Source organism: Erythrolamprus reginae, chromosome 2 (assembly GCF_031021105.1).
Source record: "Erythrolamprus reginae isolate rEryReg1 chromosome 2, rEryReg1.hap1, whole genome shotgun sequence".
NCBI classification, from domain to species: Eukaryota; Metazoa; Chordata; class Lepidosauria; order Squamata; family Dipsadidae; genus Erythrolamprus; species Erythrolamprus reginae.
The window spans coordinates 77484181-77500692 of NC_091951.1; the positions used below are offsets into that span (position 1 = coordinate 77484181).

General features: G+C 41.3%; 1 protein-coding gene across 1 annotated transcript in view; it reads left to right on the forward strand.

The window, feature by feature from the left end:
* Nucleotides 1–16512, forward strand: part of EEFSEC (eukaryotic elongation factor, selenocysteine-tRNA specific) — a 177016-nt gene that overhangs the window by 36562 nt on the left and 123942 nt on the right. Inside the window, exon 2 of the mRNA XM_070738392.1 lies at nt 12944–13151. Within this exon, the coding sequence (XP_070594493.1) occupies nt 12944–13151 (208 nt within the window). The remainder of the gene's footprint in view (nt 1–12943; nt 13152–16512) is intronic.

Consider the following 16512-nt stretch of genomic DNA (forward strand, 5'->3'; position numbering starts at 1 on the left):
CTATTTGCCGATGACTCTAAAGTGTGCAATAGGGTTGATATTCCTGGAGGGGTCTGTAATATGGTAAATGATTTAGCGTTACTAGATAAATGGTCAAAGCAATGGAAATTGCAGTTTAATGTTTCCAAATGTAAAATAATGCACTTGGGGAAAAGGAATCCTAAATCTGAGTATTGCATTGGCAGTTCTGTGTTAGCAAAAACTTCAGAAGAGAAGGATTTAGGGGTAGTGATTTCTGACAGTCTCAAAATGGGTGAGCAGTGTGGTCGGGCGGTAGGAAAGGCAAGTAGGATGCTTGGCTGCATAGCTAGAGGTATAACAAGCAGGAAGAGGGAGATTGTGATCCCCTTATATAGAGCGCTGGTGAGACCACATTTGGAGTACTGTGTTCAGTTCTGGAGACCTCACCTACAAAAAGATATTGACAAAATTGAACGGGTCCAAAGACGGGCTACAAGAATGGTGGAAGGTCTGAAGTATAAAACGTATCAGGAAAGACTTAATGAACTCAATCTGTATAGTCTGGAAGACAGAAGGAAAAGGGGGGACATGATCGAAACATTTAAATATGTTAAAGGGTTAAATAGGGTTCAGGAGGGAAGTGTTTTTAACAGGAAAGTGAACACAAGAACAAGGGGACACAATCTGAAGTTAGTTGGGGGAAAGATCAAAGGCAACATGAGAAAGTATTATTTTACTGAAAGAGTAGTAGATCCTTGGAACAAACTTCCAGCAGACGTGGTTGGTAAATCCACAGTAACCGAATTTAAACATGCCTGGGATAAACATATATCCATTGTAAGATAAAATACAGGAAATAGTAAAAGGGCAGACTAGATGGACCATGAGGTCTTTTTCTGCCGTCAGTCTTCTATGTTTCTATTCTTCATATGTTTTAGCCTCCAGTCCCTTAATCATCTTTGTTGCTCTTCTCTGTACTCTTTCTAGAGTCTCAACATCCTTTTTGCATTGTGGTACCAAAACTGAATGCAGTATTCCAAGTGTGGCCTTACCATGGTGTTACAAAGTGGTATTAACATTTCATGTGATCTTGAATCAATCTCTCAATTAATGCAGTCTAGAACTGTGTTGGCTTTTATGGCAGTTGCCGCATACTGCTAGCTCATACAGTATTTAAATGGTTGTCCACTAGAACTCCAAGATCCCTCTCACATTTACTACTGTTGAGCAAGGTACCACATATACTGTACTATACCTGTGCATTTTGTTTTTCTTGCTTTAATTTAGAATCACCATTGAATTTTATTTTGTTAGATAGCGCCTAATGTTCACGTTTGTCAAGATCCTTCTGTATCTTGAACCTGTCTTCTGGAGTGTTGGCTAGTCCTGCCAGTTTGGTATCATCTGCAAATTAAATGAGTTCACCATCTTTCCCTTTGTCCAAGTAATTGATGAAGATGTTGAAGAATAATGGGCCTAAAACAGAGCCTTGGTATACTCCACTGCATATTTCCTTCCATGTAGATGCAGTTCCATTGAGGAACATACATTGAGTGCGGTTGGTCAGCCAGTTAAGAATCTATCTGGTGGTGATGCTGTCTAACCCACATTTTTCTACTTTTTTTAGTAGTAGATTTTGGTCTACTTTATCAAATGCCTTACTGAAGTCCAAATAAACTATATCAGCAGTATTCCTCTGGTCCACTAATGTTTTCACTTTGCCAAAGAATGCAATAAGTTTAGTCGGGTATGATCTGTTTTTGACAAAGCCACGTTGGCTTTTGGTTATTACTCTGTTTGCTTCTAGATGTTTGCTGATTCGTTGCTTGATTATGTTTTCTAGAATCTTCCCTGGTATTGAGATCAGGCTGATAAGTCTGTAGTTTCCTGGATAAATCCCCCCCCTTTTTTGAAGATCAGAACTCTTTTCCAGTCCTCTGGCAGTTCCCCAGTACTCCAGGATCTTTTAAAGGTATAGTTCAGTTGTTCTGAGATCTTGTCTGCCAGTTCCTTCAGAACCTTGAGGTGTAATTCATCCAGTCCTGGTGATTTGAACTTGTCTAGTGTAGACAGATGTTCACTTATCATTTTCTTCCCAATTTTAACTTGTATTCCTAATTGTTGTTCTTTTTTGGCTGGACTATTTTTTCCCCTTCGTGTAAAGACAGATACACAAAAACAGTTAAGTAGTTCTGCTTTCTCTCTGTTGCTTGTCACCTTTTTGTCACTTTTCCCCAGCAATGGACCAGTTGTTTCCTTGATTTTTTCTTGATTTTAATATGTTGGAAGAAGCTTTTTTTGTTATATTTTACTTTTGTTGCAAGCCTTTGTTCATTGTGAGCCTTAGCTTTCCTCACTTCATTTTTATAGGCTCAAGTTTTTTGCTAATATTCTGCCTTTGTTATTTGCCCCTCTTTCCACTTTTCATTTTTGCCTTTCAATTTTGTCTTCATAAAGTGAGTTCATTATGCAGCCATGCTGGTTTCCTTTGAGAGCTATTATTTTTCTTCTTTGGTATTGTGCTAGACAATTTATAATTTTATAATTTTACTTTTCAAAATTTCCCAAGCTTCCTCAATTGTTTTCCCATTGAAGATTCTCATCCATGGAATCTTTCCAAAACTCTCTCTAAGTTTATTAAAATAATAACTCTAGTTTGACTTTGTTTTACTGCTTGTATTTGCATAATGTTGAATTCTAATATTGCATGATCACTTGCCCCCAAGGTTCCTGTAGCTTCAATATCTTCTATCATTTCATCTTAATTGGAGAATTAAGTCCAATATGGCTGATCCCCTTGTTCCCTTCTATACTTTTTAGGTAACAAAGTTGTCTGCTACGTTTGTTAGGAACCTATTGGATCTTCCACTTAGTGCAGAGATGGCACAACAAAACTTATGGCAAAACAATTAGCGCCCCTAAAAATAATTTAGACCTGTTTAAAAAGGATTTGGAACTCTCTGCACAAAAACATAAGAGTTCCCTGCCTGTTGCATTGGGGTAGGGTTTCAAGGATAAGCAGAGACCATTGTAAGAGAGGAAGAAGCCAACTTTTAGGAACACATTAGGGCTTGCCCAACAATGTGACCTTAGACCTACACAAGGAATACTACACCTGTCTTTAATGAAGTTCATGCTAAAATAGACAATCTAGTGAAGAGACATACCTTAGGGCAGTGATGACAAGCCTATGGCATGGGTGCCACAGGTAGTATGCGGAGCCATATTTGCTGGCACGTGAGCTGTTGCCCTAGCTTTGCTCCAATGTATATGTGTGTGCTGGCCAGCTGATTTTTGGCTTGCACAAAGGCTCTGCTAGAGCGTTTTTGGCTTTCAGAGAGCCTCGGGGGGCGGGGGGCGGGATGGGGGAGGGCATTTTTATCATGCCCTGGCTTCAGGAAAGCCTTTGGAGCCTGGAAGGATGAAACACGAGCCTACTGGGCCCACCAGAAGTTGGGAAACTGTCCGTTTCCAGCTTCCAGAGGGCCTCCAGGGGGCAGGGGAAACTGTTTTTGCCCTCCCCAGGCATTGAATTATGGGTGTGGGCACTTGCACACATGCCTAATCTCTTTCGGCACCCGAGGAAAAAAAGGTTTGCCATCACTGCCTTAGGGCAAAAGAACAGTAAATTATAAGCCAATAAAGGTCTAATTATTGATGGGCGTTTGTAAGTACTCAAAGAAGTTACCTCATCAAAGCTGACCTGTTCTTTGCAATTAAATCAAGTTTCTCTTCATTTATCTTTGCTTGGCCTCAATTCCAATCACTGGTTCTAAAGACGAGCAATTGTAACTTCTTTGGGGCAGTTTTCCCATTGCTGCCACTGGCAAATAGATTTGTTCATGGTTGAATGACTCTCAAGCATGCCTGGCATTTAATGAATTTTACTGCCTTTTAAGCAATCTATATAGCACACGTGTTGCATAAAATGAAAACCTTTTCATTTTAAAAGGATTTGAAATCCCAGTCAATTTTCCATTTGCTCAGCTCTGCTGTCTTTGATACCCACAGATTGCCAAATGTTAACCCTCTTGCTAGTAATAGTATCTTCTCTCCTTGTTTGTCCTTAACTAAGCCAGAACATAGCTGAATGACAATTAAACAAAAGTTTGTTATGGATGAGTCTGCTCTTATCAGTGCCTTTGGAGTACTCAAGTTGTTCAGCTCCTTCAGCCAATTCTCTTTACTTGTCCATTTAGTGCAGTGTTTCCCAACCTTGGCAACTTGAAAATATTTGGACTTCAACTTCCAGAATTCCCCAGCCAGCATCTAGTGGCTGGGGACTTCTGGGAGTTGAAGTCCAGATATCTTCAAGTTGCCAAGGTTGGGAAAAACTGATTTAATGTTAACAAGAATCCTCTTTCAACCATCCTTGGCCATGCAGCCAAGAAACAACTGCTTTCTTGTTTTAAGGAATATAAGAAAAATCCTTGTTCTTATTCAACCCAGGATCTCCTGCTTTTCAAGACAAAATATTACAGGCTAAGAAGACAGTCGTGGGATCAAATATTTTTTGCTACTTGTTCTAAGAAATCATGTCTATTCTGGAAATGCATAACACTTCAATCTGTTTGCCTTAATTTACAAATGTCATTTTTTAATTTTTGCTTCAGTTTGGGATACATTTCAGTTAATAATTGGGTTAAAATAAATGTCCAAAAACATTAAAAGATTGAAGAAAATTGAGAGCAAACAAAGTGGCTAACTCTTCTGGAGCACCTGGGGAAATGCAGGATCCACAGGTTAAGTCATTACATTTAGCATGAATATTGAGAAGTGCTTATGAAGTACAATGTCACCAGAGCCTACAAAACTTTTCCAGACCAATCCTTGAATACAGTTCATCTGTCTGGAACCCATACCACATCTCGGACATCAACACCCTAGAAAATGTCCAAAGATACTTCACCAGAAGAGCCCTTCACTCCTCCACTCGAAACAGAATGCCCTACGAAAGCAGACTATCAATCCTAGGTCTAGAAAGCTTAGAACTACAATGCCTAAAACACGATCTAAGTATTGCCCACAAAATCATATGCTGCAACCTCCTGCCTGTCAATGACTACTTCAGCTTCAACCGCAACAACACAAGAGCACACAACAAATTCAAACTTAATATTAATTGCTCCAAGCTTGACTGTAAAAAATATGACTTTAGCAATTGAGTTGTCAAAGCGTGGAACTCATTACCGGACTCAGTAGTGTCAACCCCTAACCCCTAACATTTCTCCCTTAGACTATCCATGATTGACCTCTCCAGGTTCCTAAGTGCATAAGTGCACTAGCCTGCCTTTTGTCCCCTGTCCAATTGTCTCTCCTTATCTCATATATCATATATCTTTTCTTCCTTTCATATATCTTCTCTACTTTTATATCTTTTTTTAATATATAATACTTCATGTCTATCCTCTTCAATATGTATTGTGTATTGGACAAAATAAATAAATAAATAAATAAATAAATAAATAAATAAATAAATAAATAAATAAGAATCTTTGAATTTGATGGCTTCTAAAGTTTGTTATGTGGTGAACATAAGAACATAAGAAGAGACATGCTGAATCAGACCAAAGCCCATTGAGTCCAGCATTCTGTGGCCCACCAATTGTACATGGGGATCTTGAACAGAAAGAGAAGGCAAAACCCTCCCTTTCCCCTGACCCCCAACAAACGGTACTCAAGGGAATCCTGCCTGCCTCAACCAACATAGAGGCAGCACATGGACTTCCGTTTGGCACATGGACTTCCGCAGTGTGGTCGGGCGGTAGGAAAGGCAAGTAGGATGCTTGGCTGCATAGCTAGAGGTATAACAAGCAGGAAGAGGGAGATTGTGATCCCCTTATATAGAGCGCTGGTGAGACCACATTTGGAGTACCGTGTTCAGTTCTGGAGACCTCACCTACAAAAAGATATTGACAAAATTGAACGGGTCCAAAGACGGGCTACAAGAATGGTGGAAGGTCTTAAGTATAAAACGTATCAGGAAAGACTTAATGAACTCAATCTGTATAGTCTGGAAGACAGAAGGAAAAGGGGGGACATGATCGAAACATTTAAATATGTTAAAGGGTTAAATAGGGTTCAGGAGGGAAGTGTTTTTAACAGGAAAGTGAACACAAGAACAAGGGGACACAATCTGAAGTTAGTTGGGGGAAAGATCAAAGGCAACATGAGAAAATATTATTTTACTGAAAGAGTGGTAGATCCTTGGAACAAACTTCCAGCAGACGTGGTTGGTAAATCCACAGTAACTGAATTTAAACATGCCTGGGATAAACATATATCCATTGTAAGATAAAATACAGGAAATAGTATAAGGGCAGACTAGATGGACCATGAGGTCTTTTTCTGCCGTCAGTCTTCTATGTTTCTATGTTTCAATAACCTAGATAGATCATTTGATTAGTGTTTTAATATGAACTAATTAATCCTTCCAGACTTACCATATCTGAGTATAAGAAACACCTTTTTATCCCCCAAAAGAAGGTGGAAATTTGGGTGCGTCTTATACACTAAATGTAGCCCCACCCAGCAACCCGCAAAAGAGTAATTTACCTCCTTGCAGCAAACAGCAGCAGAGCCTGATTAGCACAAGCCACTGATTATCTGCCTCCCGACACTCAACTTATTGATTGAAGTTGCCAGGCTGGCAAGCCTGTGCTAAAATGAAAGTGAAACTAAAACTGCACAGGGACAAATTGCTGTAGGGAGATGCAAAGCCTGAAACTGGCTGTTTGTTTTTTGCTGCAAGGAGGTAAGTCAATAGCTATAAATGCCTAGACTTCATTTTTAAAGACTGCTTTATTATTGTTCTAGCCAACGTAACAAAATGAAGAAGCTGTTTAAGATAAATTCTTGATCTGAAGAGGCTCAGTGGTATTGTAACTTCTTTTAAATAGCAAAAAATACTTCCAGAAAGCCACATCAATTTTAAAGATCTGAAAAAGTATGATCTGAAACGTCCTGTTTTAGTATTAAGTATTAGTATTAAGATAAGGCAGGTGAGTTAAACCCTGACTTAGTCATGTTTGGAATAGTTCTGTTTAATTAATTGGGGTGAGTAAGTGTGATTAAATTTAAGAAAACTTTCTGGCATTAATATATTGCCTCCAATTCTTTGCTATTTCTATGGGTCAGGCACACATGCACAGAAATACACAGCAAACAGTGTATATCATCTGTGCTGTTTGCTGTTTGGCAAATTGCTGGGAAGCAGAGGTGCGTCTTATACTCTGGTGCGTCTTATACTCTAATATGGTAATATATAAATTGGATTCAGATTTTTGTACTTTTCTTAAATATTCTGAGAAAAAAACCCAGAAAAGTATATCTTAAGAAATTTCTACACCCTACTATTTGCCAAATAAATCTATGGGATGAAATATGGATTTAGTAGTTTTTACTTAGAAACATAGAAACATAGAAGACTGACGGCAGAAAAAGACCTCATGGTCCATCTAGTCTGCCCTTATACTATTTCCTGTATTTATCTTACAATGGATATATGTTTATCCCAGGCATGTTTAAATTCAGTTACTGTGGATTTACCAATCACGTCTGCTGGAAGTTTGTTCCAAGGATCTATTACTCTTTCAGTAAAATAATATTTTCTCATGTTGCTTTTGATCTTTCCCCCAACTAACTTAGATTGTGTCCCCTTGTTCTTGTGTTCACTTTCCTATTAAAAACACTTCCCTCCTGAACCTTATTTAACCCTTTAACATATTTAAATGTTTCTATCATGTCCCCCCTTTTCCTTCTGTCCTTCAGACCATAGTTCCCTCTAAGCTGAGCAGTGAGCAATCGCTCACTTAAAAATCATCATCAACTCAGAGTTTTCCAAACCTGCCCAGAAGCCGAGAGGGAAAGAGTGAGAGGGAAGGAGAGAGAGAGGAAGAGAGAGAAACAGATAGAAAAAAGAGAGGAAGGAAAAGAAAAAGAAAAAGAATGGGAGTAAGGAAGAGAGAAAGAAAATCAAAATCTAGTTTGAAACTAGCTCAACTATTTAAGTGGCATTTTGATATTGATAGAGTTGCCCTATTATGAACTCACTGTTATAGACACACAGTACAGTATTTTATTTTGAAATTCTCTGAGGCAAAACAGGGTGGGTTGTTTGTTTATTTATTTATTATTTCTGTGCCGCCCAGTCCTGAAGGGACTGCCGCTCAGACACTATACTTTTCCGCCCACCCCCCCAAAAAATTAGAGGGAACACTGCTTCAGACTATACAGATTGAGTTCATTAAGTCTTTCCTGATACGTTTTATGCTTAAGACCTTCCACCATTCTTGTAGCCCGTCTTTGGACCCGTTCAATTTTGTCAATATCTTTTTGTAGGTGAGGTCTCCAGAACTGAACACAGTATTCCAAATGTGGTCTCACCAGCACTCTATATAAAGGGATCACAATCTCCCTCTTCCTGCTTGTTATACCTCTAGCTATGCAGCCAAGCATGCTACTTGCTTTTCCTACCGCCCAACCACAATGCTCATCCATTTTGAGACTGTCAGAAATCACTACCCCTAAATCCTTACTAAAACTAATTTTGAATTTCTTCTAGTAGCATGGAAGAAGTGCAGGAAGCTCATATGCTTTATATTTCATAGTCTGTGCTTCTTTAGAATGCCTTGGATATCCGAGATGTGTAGGCTCCTTTTCTGCGGGAGCTTGCACATCTAAGTGTGGAGGGAAAAGCGCAGATTACATTTCAGACATAACAAAGAAGCATAGAGAATGAAGTGCAAGTCATTTGTGCATTTTGTTCCCCTGCTTATGTTCAAAGCCAAGTTATCCCACACCTCATTATCTTCAAGCATAATATCGTAATGATACAGCTATCCAATTTTGTGAATATGTACATTGACAAAGTGGCTATCCATTCTCCAGCTCGTGTAGATATACCAGGCCAGTGAACCTTACATTGGAGCAGATGCAGAAACATAGGACCGTGATGAAGGAGAGAAGCTACTCCGATTCTCTGAGTAATTGTTGAATGAAAAGTTGTTTTTTTCTGTTTGGTATGTGGAAGGAATATTTCAGTCTACGTGCTTTTTGATTAATATTGATTTTGATATTATTAACTCAGTTGATTTTGAATTATGAGCTTTAGCATTTTCTGACCCTGTCTTGAACTTTTGGGCTATTTGAAGATATTGTTAGACTTGTTCTTTTTGTTTCTCAGCTTGTCAGAGAAATAGACCCAATTGAGATGTCTTCCAAACACATTCTTCCCAGTCCTTGTGAGGTGAAGCCCATCTCTTGGCAAAGGCCAACATTTATCTATCTATCTATCTATCTATCTATCTATCTATCTATCTATCTATCTATCTATCTATCTATCTATCTATCTATCTATCTATCTATCTATCTATCTATTTATTAGATTTGTATGCCGCCCCTCTCCGTAGACTTGGGGTGGCTACATGGAGATAGTGTAGACCATGGTCTATAAATATATTTTTTTCTTGACAGCACCATCTCTTGAACCAGCAGTTTACTTCTGAAATTCTCGATTGCTTTGTTAAATATTGACCATGCACCGGAAGTATGCATGAAAACATCAGCTTTGCTCTTAGGTCTTTTGCCTTTCTGCCTAGACCAGTGATAGTGGACATTTTTTTGCTCAGATGCCAAAGTCGGCATGCATGTGCAATAGTGAGTGTGTGCCACACCCATAATGCAATGCCATCCCCCTGCATGTGCGTACAATCCTGTCTGTGCTGCCTCCCCCATCACATATGTGCATTGGGCTCACTGAAGCCTCTGGACCTTTGGGGCCATTTTTCACCCTCCCAGGCTTCAGGAAAGCCTCTGGAGCCTGTGGATGGCGAAAAATGGACCCAATGGGCCTAACAGAAGTTTGGAAAGTAACTTCCTGTTGGACTGTTCCCCCTGCCCGGGCTTCAGGAAAGCCTCCGGAACCTGTGCATCGTTAAAAACAGGTCTGTTTTTCACCATCCACAGACTGCAGAGGCTTTTCTGAAGCCTGGGGAAGATGAAAACAACATTCGTCCTGCCATCCGGAAGGTCAAAAATCTTTTGGCTAGCATACACATGCACGCTAGAGCTGACAAAGGGTGAGCCTCATGCAACCTCAGATATGGCCTCTATGTTGGTTGAGGCAGGCAGGATTTCCCTGAGTACCATTTGTTGGGGGTCAGGGTGAGCTGTCTGGAGGGAGGGGGTGTCGACCCCTCCTTGACAAGCTGTCCTCAATATCTGCCAAGAGCGATAATTCCTCCCTTTTTTCAAGCAAGGCCAATAGACTGCCTCCTAAAGGAGGGACAGCCTTCCTAGATAGTCACTCCTGGAGGATTTACTAGCTGCCGGTTACCAAATAGCTTGGTGAAGTCGTTATGCTCCCTAAATTGGCAGTGTGCCATGCCCCACAAAGGCCCAGCAAAGAGGCCAGAAGCTGCATCACGTCCCACAAGGGCACGGCCTTTGGAGATTTTGCCAAGCCTCACCAGGGCACGGTTTACCGGCCATATTAAATGAGGCAAATTGAGCCCATGAAAGTGGCCTGAACTGTCATGTGGCCATGCTCCACCAGAGTACAGCTTAGCTTCTACCTGAACCTCGCTGAAGCAGCTAACATATCTTGGGCAATCCACTGGCTAGTCCCAGCACCGACATCAGCCCAAACTGATGGGGTGTTGACACACACATATTATGGCATGCAGGATGCTGATTTGGGGATTTTGCCCAATGAACTCATAACACTATCACGACAGAAACTTTTGGATTTACCATCGTTTCTAGCTATTTTTGAGTTTCAGTTTGATTTAAGATTATGGCCTATTTTGAGTCTCTTCATAATTTTCCATTATGGATAAAATAATAAGCTATTGTTAATTGAAGACTTCCTAATTAATTATAGCATCCTAAGGAGAGAAGGAACATGAGTTTGGAGTAGCATTTGTTTCTTGCATAAGTTATGAAAATATTTATATCATGGTCTGTTAACTCTGATCAGTAATTCTAATATGTCCATATGAATTAGAATAGAATAGAATTCTTTATTGGCCAAGTGTGATTGGACACATAAGGAATTTGTCTTTGGTGCATATGCTCTCATGGTACATAAAGAAAAATAAAACAGATTCATCAAGAACCATAAGATACAACACAGTGATAGCCATAGGTTACTAATAAGCAATCAAATCATACTAGGAAATAAATAAAACATTATAAATTGTAAAGATACAAGCTACATAGTTATGGTCATAAGTGGGAAGAGATAGACTATAGGAAGGATGAGAAGAATAATAGTAATACAGTCTTAGTAAATAATTTGACAGTGTTGTAGGAATTAGTTGTATTGTAGAGTAATGTCATTCAGGGGAAAACTGTCCTTGTGTCTAGTTATTCTGGTGTACAGTTCCCTATAGCATCATTTTGAGGGTAGAAGTTGAAACAATTTATGTCCAGAATGTGAGGGGTATGTAGATATTTTCACAGCCCTCTTTTTGACTTGTGAAGTATACAGGTCCTCAATGGAAGGCAGGTTGGTAGCAATTGTTTTTTCTGCAGTTCTAATCATCCGTTAAAGTCTGTATCTTGTGTTATTTGGTTGCAGAACCAAACTGGACAGTTATAGAGTACAGATGACATATTCAATAATTCTTTTGTAGAACTGAATCAGCAGTTTGAGCTTCCTGAGTTGGCACAGAAAGAACATTCTTTGGTATGTCTTTTTGATGATGTTTTTGATGTTAGGTATCCTTTTGAAGTCTTGAGATATGATAGAACTAGAAACTTGAAGGTCTCTACTGTAGATACAATGTTGTCTAGTATCATAAGAGGTGTTAGTATTAGACGGTTTCTCCTAAAATCTACCATCACTTCTATAGTTTTGAATATATTTAATTCAAGATTCTTCTTGTTACACCACAAGGCTAGTTGTTCAACTTCCCATCTTTTTGAAAAATAGATTCTGATATGTAATAAGGTATTTTTCAATAAAAATATCTTTATAAATTATATGCGTTAAAAATGAAACAGAGAAATATAAATATAATACATGACATATCAATCATATATGTTGTATTATGACAGAAATAGAAGAAAAAAAGAAGATTGTTACATCATTCTACATATCTTAACTGCAGCGAGAATTATATATGCACAATTTTGGAAGGAACCTAATAGCCCAGCCATCGTAAACCTCATAATTAAAATCATGGAATGTGCAGAATGATCAAAATTGACAACGGAGGTGCAAAGTAGAGATGAAACCGACTTCAACAAGGCCTGGGAGAAATGGTACCATTGGCTAAGACAAAAAAAAATCCCCTAAATACTATTAAAAAAGAAGATTGTTCAACAATGATTTCATGTACTGGCAACACACCATGAAACAAAAACAAACTTTTCACATAACTTGTAAAAAACATTGATCGACACAACCTTTAGACACACAATGAACATTATGAACAAAACCCTAAAATATTGAGTGCATGGACAAGAACTTGCCTGTTAGATAAACACCAACAATATCTACAAAAATTTAACTAATAACATACAATTAACTAACAAAAACCAAGGGAAATTTATACCAACTACATATTTAAACCAGAGGTCATATATTACGGAAGTGCCAGCTAAATAGCCAGCGTGTCTTCTCCTTTTCTTGTCCCTTTCTCAATCCCCCTTTTCTTTTTTCTTTCCCCTAACTTTCTGTAATAAGGTCTTTTCCAAAAGTTTGCATTTTTGATGTTTCCTTTGCAAGCTAGACCTTTATATTAAATTTAGAGTCTTGACATTTAGAGTTTTGACTTTGACTTTTGCTTTTTATTATTATTTTTGTCCTAAATTTGGAAGTGGATGTCGAAACATCTATCATCGTTACCTGTACAGTGTTTTCCAAACCACCTTTTTCTAAATAAAAATATAACAGACATAAGAAACATTCACTGCCACATTCACAATTATATATTAATGGTGTTTTGATTCCTACAAATTTATTCCTTTCTTTCAGGTGCTCAGATTATTGACTTGATGATGCTTGTGATAGACATAACAAAAGGAATGCAGACTCAGTCAGCAGAATGCTTGGTGATTGGACAAATTGCTTGCCAAAAGATGATAGTAGTTTTGAACAAAATTGACCTTCTTCCCGAGGGTAAGCGGCAAGCTGCCATCGACAAGATGGTGAAGAAAATGCATAAGACCCTGGAAAATACTAAGTAAGTAATCTGTTCAACCTGCTTACATAGTAAGTGTTGAATTACTCAAATTCCTTTTTTTTTTTGGTGCCATTTTACTGTAGGAATTTTTGATGAAATTCCTTGAACTGAGTGTTCTTCCTTCGAATAAATCTTTAAAATGAATATACTGTATTAGTCAGATAAGGTGGTAGACATTTTGTTTTTGCTGAGAGCCATAGCTATGTTACGTTTTGTTGTGTTTGGGCCTGGGCCGGCTGCTGCTGCCACGTATGTGAGTGATGCATCACAGAGCGATTGTGAAAGCCTGGCTGATAGCCAGGAAAACTTGGCCGACAGCCCAGAGGATTTGGCAGATAACTCAGAGGAGTTGGCAGACAGCCCAGAGGAACTGGCATACAGCCTAGGGGACTTGGCAGGCAGCCCATCAGATAGCCTCTCTTCTCTGGATTCGAATGCTGAACAGATAATCAATATGCGTAGCTGTAGAGCAATGCAACGTAGGGCTCAATTACGGGATTATCAACGGTGATTATGGTGTCACCTGTGTTTGGATGTGGTCCACAGACTGAGGGCTGGGCGTGGTCCCCATAATGAGGGCTACAGTTACAAAAGGGAACAGAGGCAGAGGCAAACCATGGACGTTTATCTGTGTGGTTTGGGTGGCTTTGCTGTTCCCTGCTTTGAGATCTTTGCTCTGTGTTTTTGGATTCAACCCAGCATTTCCAGGCAAGTGGGCATTGGGAAACCTGTGAATCACTGCTTCTATCGTGCCTCGTGACTTCGGAGAACTCCTGGAACTTTCCTGCTATGTGAACTTTGTATTTGGTTGCCTTTTCGCTTCACATGCACTTTGTATCTACCGTGTTTCCCCGATAGTAAGGCAGTGTCTTACTATCTTTTTACCCCCAAAAGCCCCACTGTGTCTTACTTTGGGGATATGTCTTATATTGTCCTGGGCACCGGGGCCGGCTCGTCTTCGGGCTTTGGCGTCCACCCACCCCCAGCCCCGTACCGCTTTACGGGCCGGACGATTGGGGGTGTGGGGGGACGCGATGCAAAGGAAGTGAAGGGGACTACGGGTGCCGGGAAGGCATGGAGCCACGTGCGAACGTCGCGGCGCGCGTGTCCTTTCAGACCCCCCCCGCCGTTTCCCGCCTCCACTGACAGGGTGAAGGTAGCTGTTCCCGGAGGGCTCTTCTTGCCCGGGTTTTTTTTATGCGCCTTGCCCGCCACCGCGCCCTGGCCTTTGCCCAGGGAGCCCCGCTAAGCCTTCTGCGCCTGACTCGGCGAGGCGAGAGGGAAGAAGGAGAAGCGCAAGTGGATGCGGAGCGCCCGGGAGGCATTTATCCGCCCGGGAGGCATTTATCCGTCCTTCGCTTTGACGGCGCTGGTCCGAAGCGAGCCGAGCAGGCGGACCAGCGCCGTCAAAGCGAAGGACGGATAAATGCCTCCCGGGCGGATAAATGCCTCCCGGGCGCTCCGCATCCACTTGCGCTTCTCCTTCTTCCCTCTCGCCTCGCCGAGTCAGGCGCAGAAGGCTTAGCGGGGACCAGCAGCGTCCTTCGCTTTGCCAAGCCGGGGAAGAGGCGGTGGCGCCGCGGCAAGGCGAAGGACGGCGCTGGTCCGAAGCGAGCCGAGCGGAGGGGAGCGCCGTCCTTCGCCTCGCTGCCACCGCCTCTTCCCCGGCTTGGCAAAGCGAAGGACGGCGCTGGTCCCCGCTAAGCCTTCTGCGCCTGCGGCTGGGGGCATTGCCCGGGCCCTTCCAGTAGCGGCTGGGAAAAAAGCAACAGAGCAGCCCGCCCAGACCCGAAATGATCCCGTCGCTGCCGCCTGCAGAACCTCTACCGCCGTCCAACCTCGGGGAAGGAGGAGGCGGGCTCCCTCTCCCCTCCCTCCGCCTCCCTCCACTGTGCTCGCAACTGGCTGCCCTCCCGTCGGCAGCCGGGTTAACGAGAGGCTGGGCTGTCAGCCTCTGGGAAACCCGGCGTGCCCGAAGGGGGTCTGCATCTCGGAGGCATATGCAGAGCGCAGGTGGCTGAGGGAGGCGAGGCGAAGCGAATTCAGGGCGCGCGAAGGAGAAGCCGGCTCTCAAACCGATCGGATTACCTTCCGCGCCTTAACATTTATTTATTTTTTCCCCACCTGAGCGGATGCACCGGGACTCGCGAATCCGGTCTGCTCAAAAGCAATTTAGATCGGGAGATAGGAGCCTAAAAAACACTCTTCTTTTTTTTCCTTTTTCTTTTGAATACTTCCGTGTTTCCCCGAAAGTAAGACATATGTCTTACTTTCGGGGTATGGCTTATATTAGCCAACCCCCCCTGAAACCCCCCATATGTCTTACAATCGGGGGGGTCTTACTATCGGGGAAACACGGTATCTGAACTTTCGCTTAGAACTGTGTTTTACTCCTGAAGAACAAGGACATTTTGTTTAGTTTTCCTTTTGTGTTTATCACTGCCCGTGTGTGTCTGACCTTTCCTGGACCCTTAATTACCGCCTGATCCCCATCAGGCAGAACACGTTTGCCACAGGTGGCATGCAGAACTCTCTCTGTGGGTCTACAAGCCATCACCCCAGCTCAGCTCTGCTGTGCCTGCATACGTGCCTCTCACCAGCCACCTGGTTTTTGGGTCTCTGCTGCATATGTGCGGGGGCGCCCATGAAGTCCAAGGCGTAACAACACAATTACCATCCGAATAGAACCCCAATGGAACAGAAATATGGGAGAACCATGACTCTGCTGGAAAACAAAATTTGTAGGATGTGAAGAAATGTACATTTATAAGACTAATGGAGATTATAAACGCCTCAACTACAGACTCCGTGTGGGCTTTAAGGTTTAACTCTCTTATTACTTCAGTGCCCTAATTTGCTCTCTGACCCAAAACAATGTATCTGATTGGCAGATGTTTATGCGCATTTTGATAGATTTAGAAAATAATTTCAATTCAACTGGAATGTAGCTCCAATCTTGGAGTTGACCTCTGCAGCATTCTGTTTCATACCATGTGTTGTCATTCAGTTTTTCATATCAGTGACACTGGCTTTGATCAGTCTTGAATATATTCAGCTGTTATGCATGATTCCTTCCCCCCCCCCCCCCCAACTAATAGTAGTGACATTCTTAATAAGGTCTGGAAAATAGTCCTTACTAAATTCTGCTAAAATGTTTTCTTTTGAAGTAAAGGTTTTAGCTTCTTATATGTACTTATATATGACTTGAAATTCTGGATTCTTTCGGATTTCTTTCTGGGCCCCCTTCAATCCCATATCTATTTCACAGAGGTGTAAGGATATTGTGCCTTAAGAAAGCCCCTTCTCGGATTAAAAGGTACTTATTTTGTCTCAGTTTCTTCTTTCTTCTAATTCTCCCTGA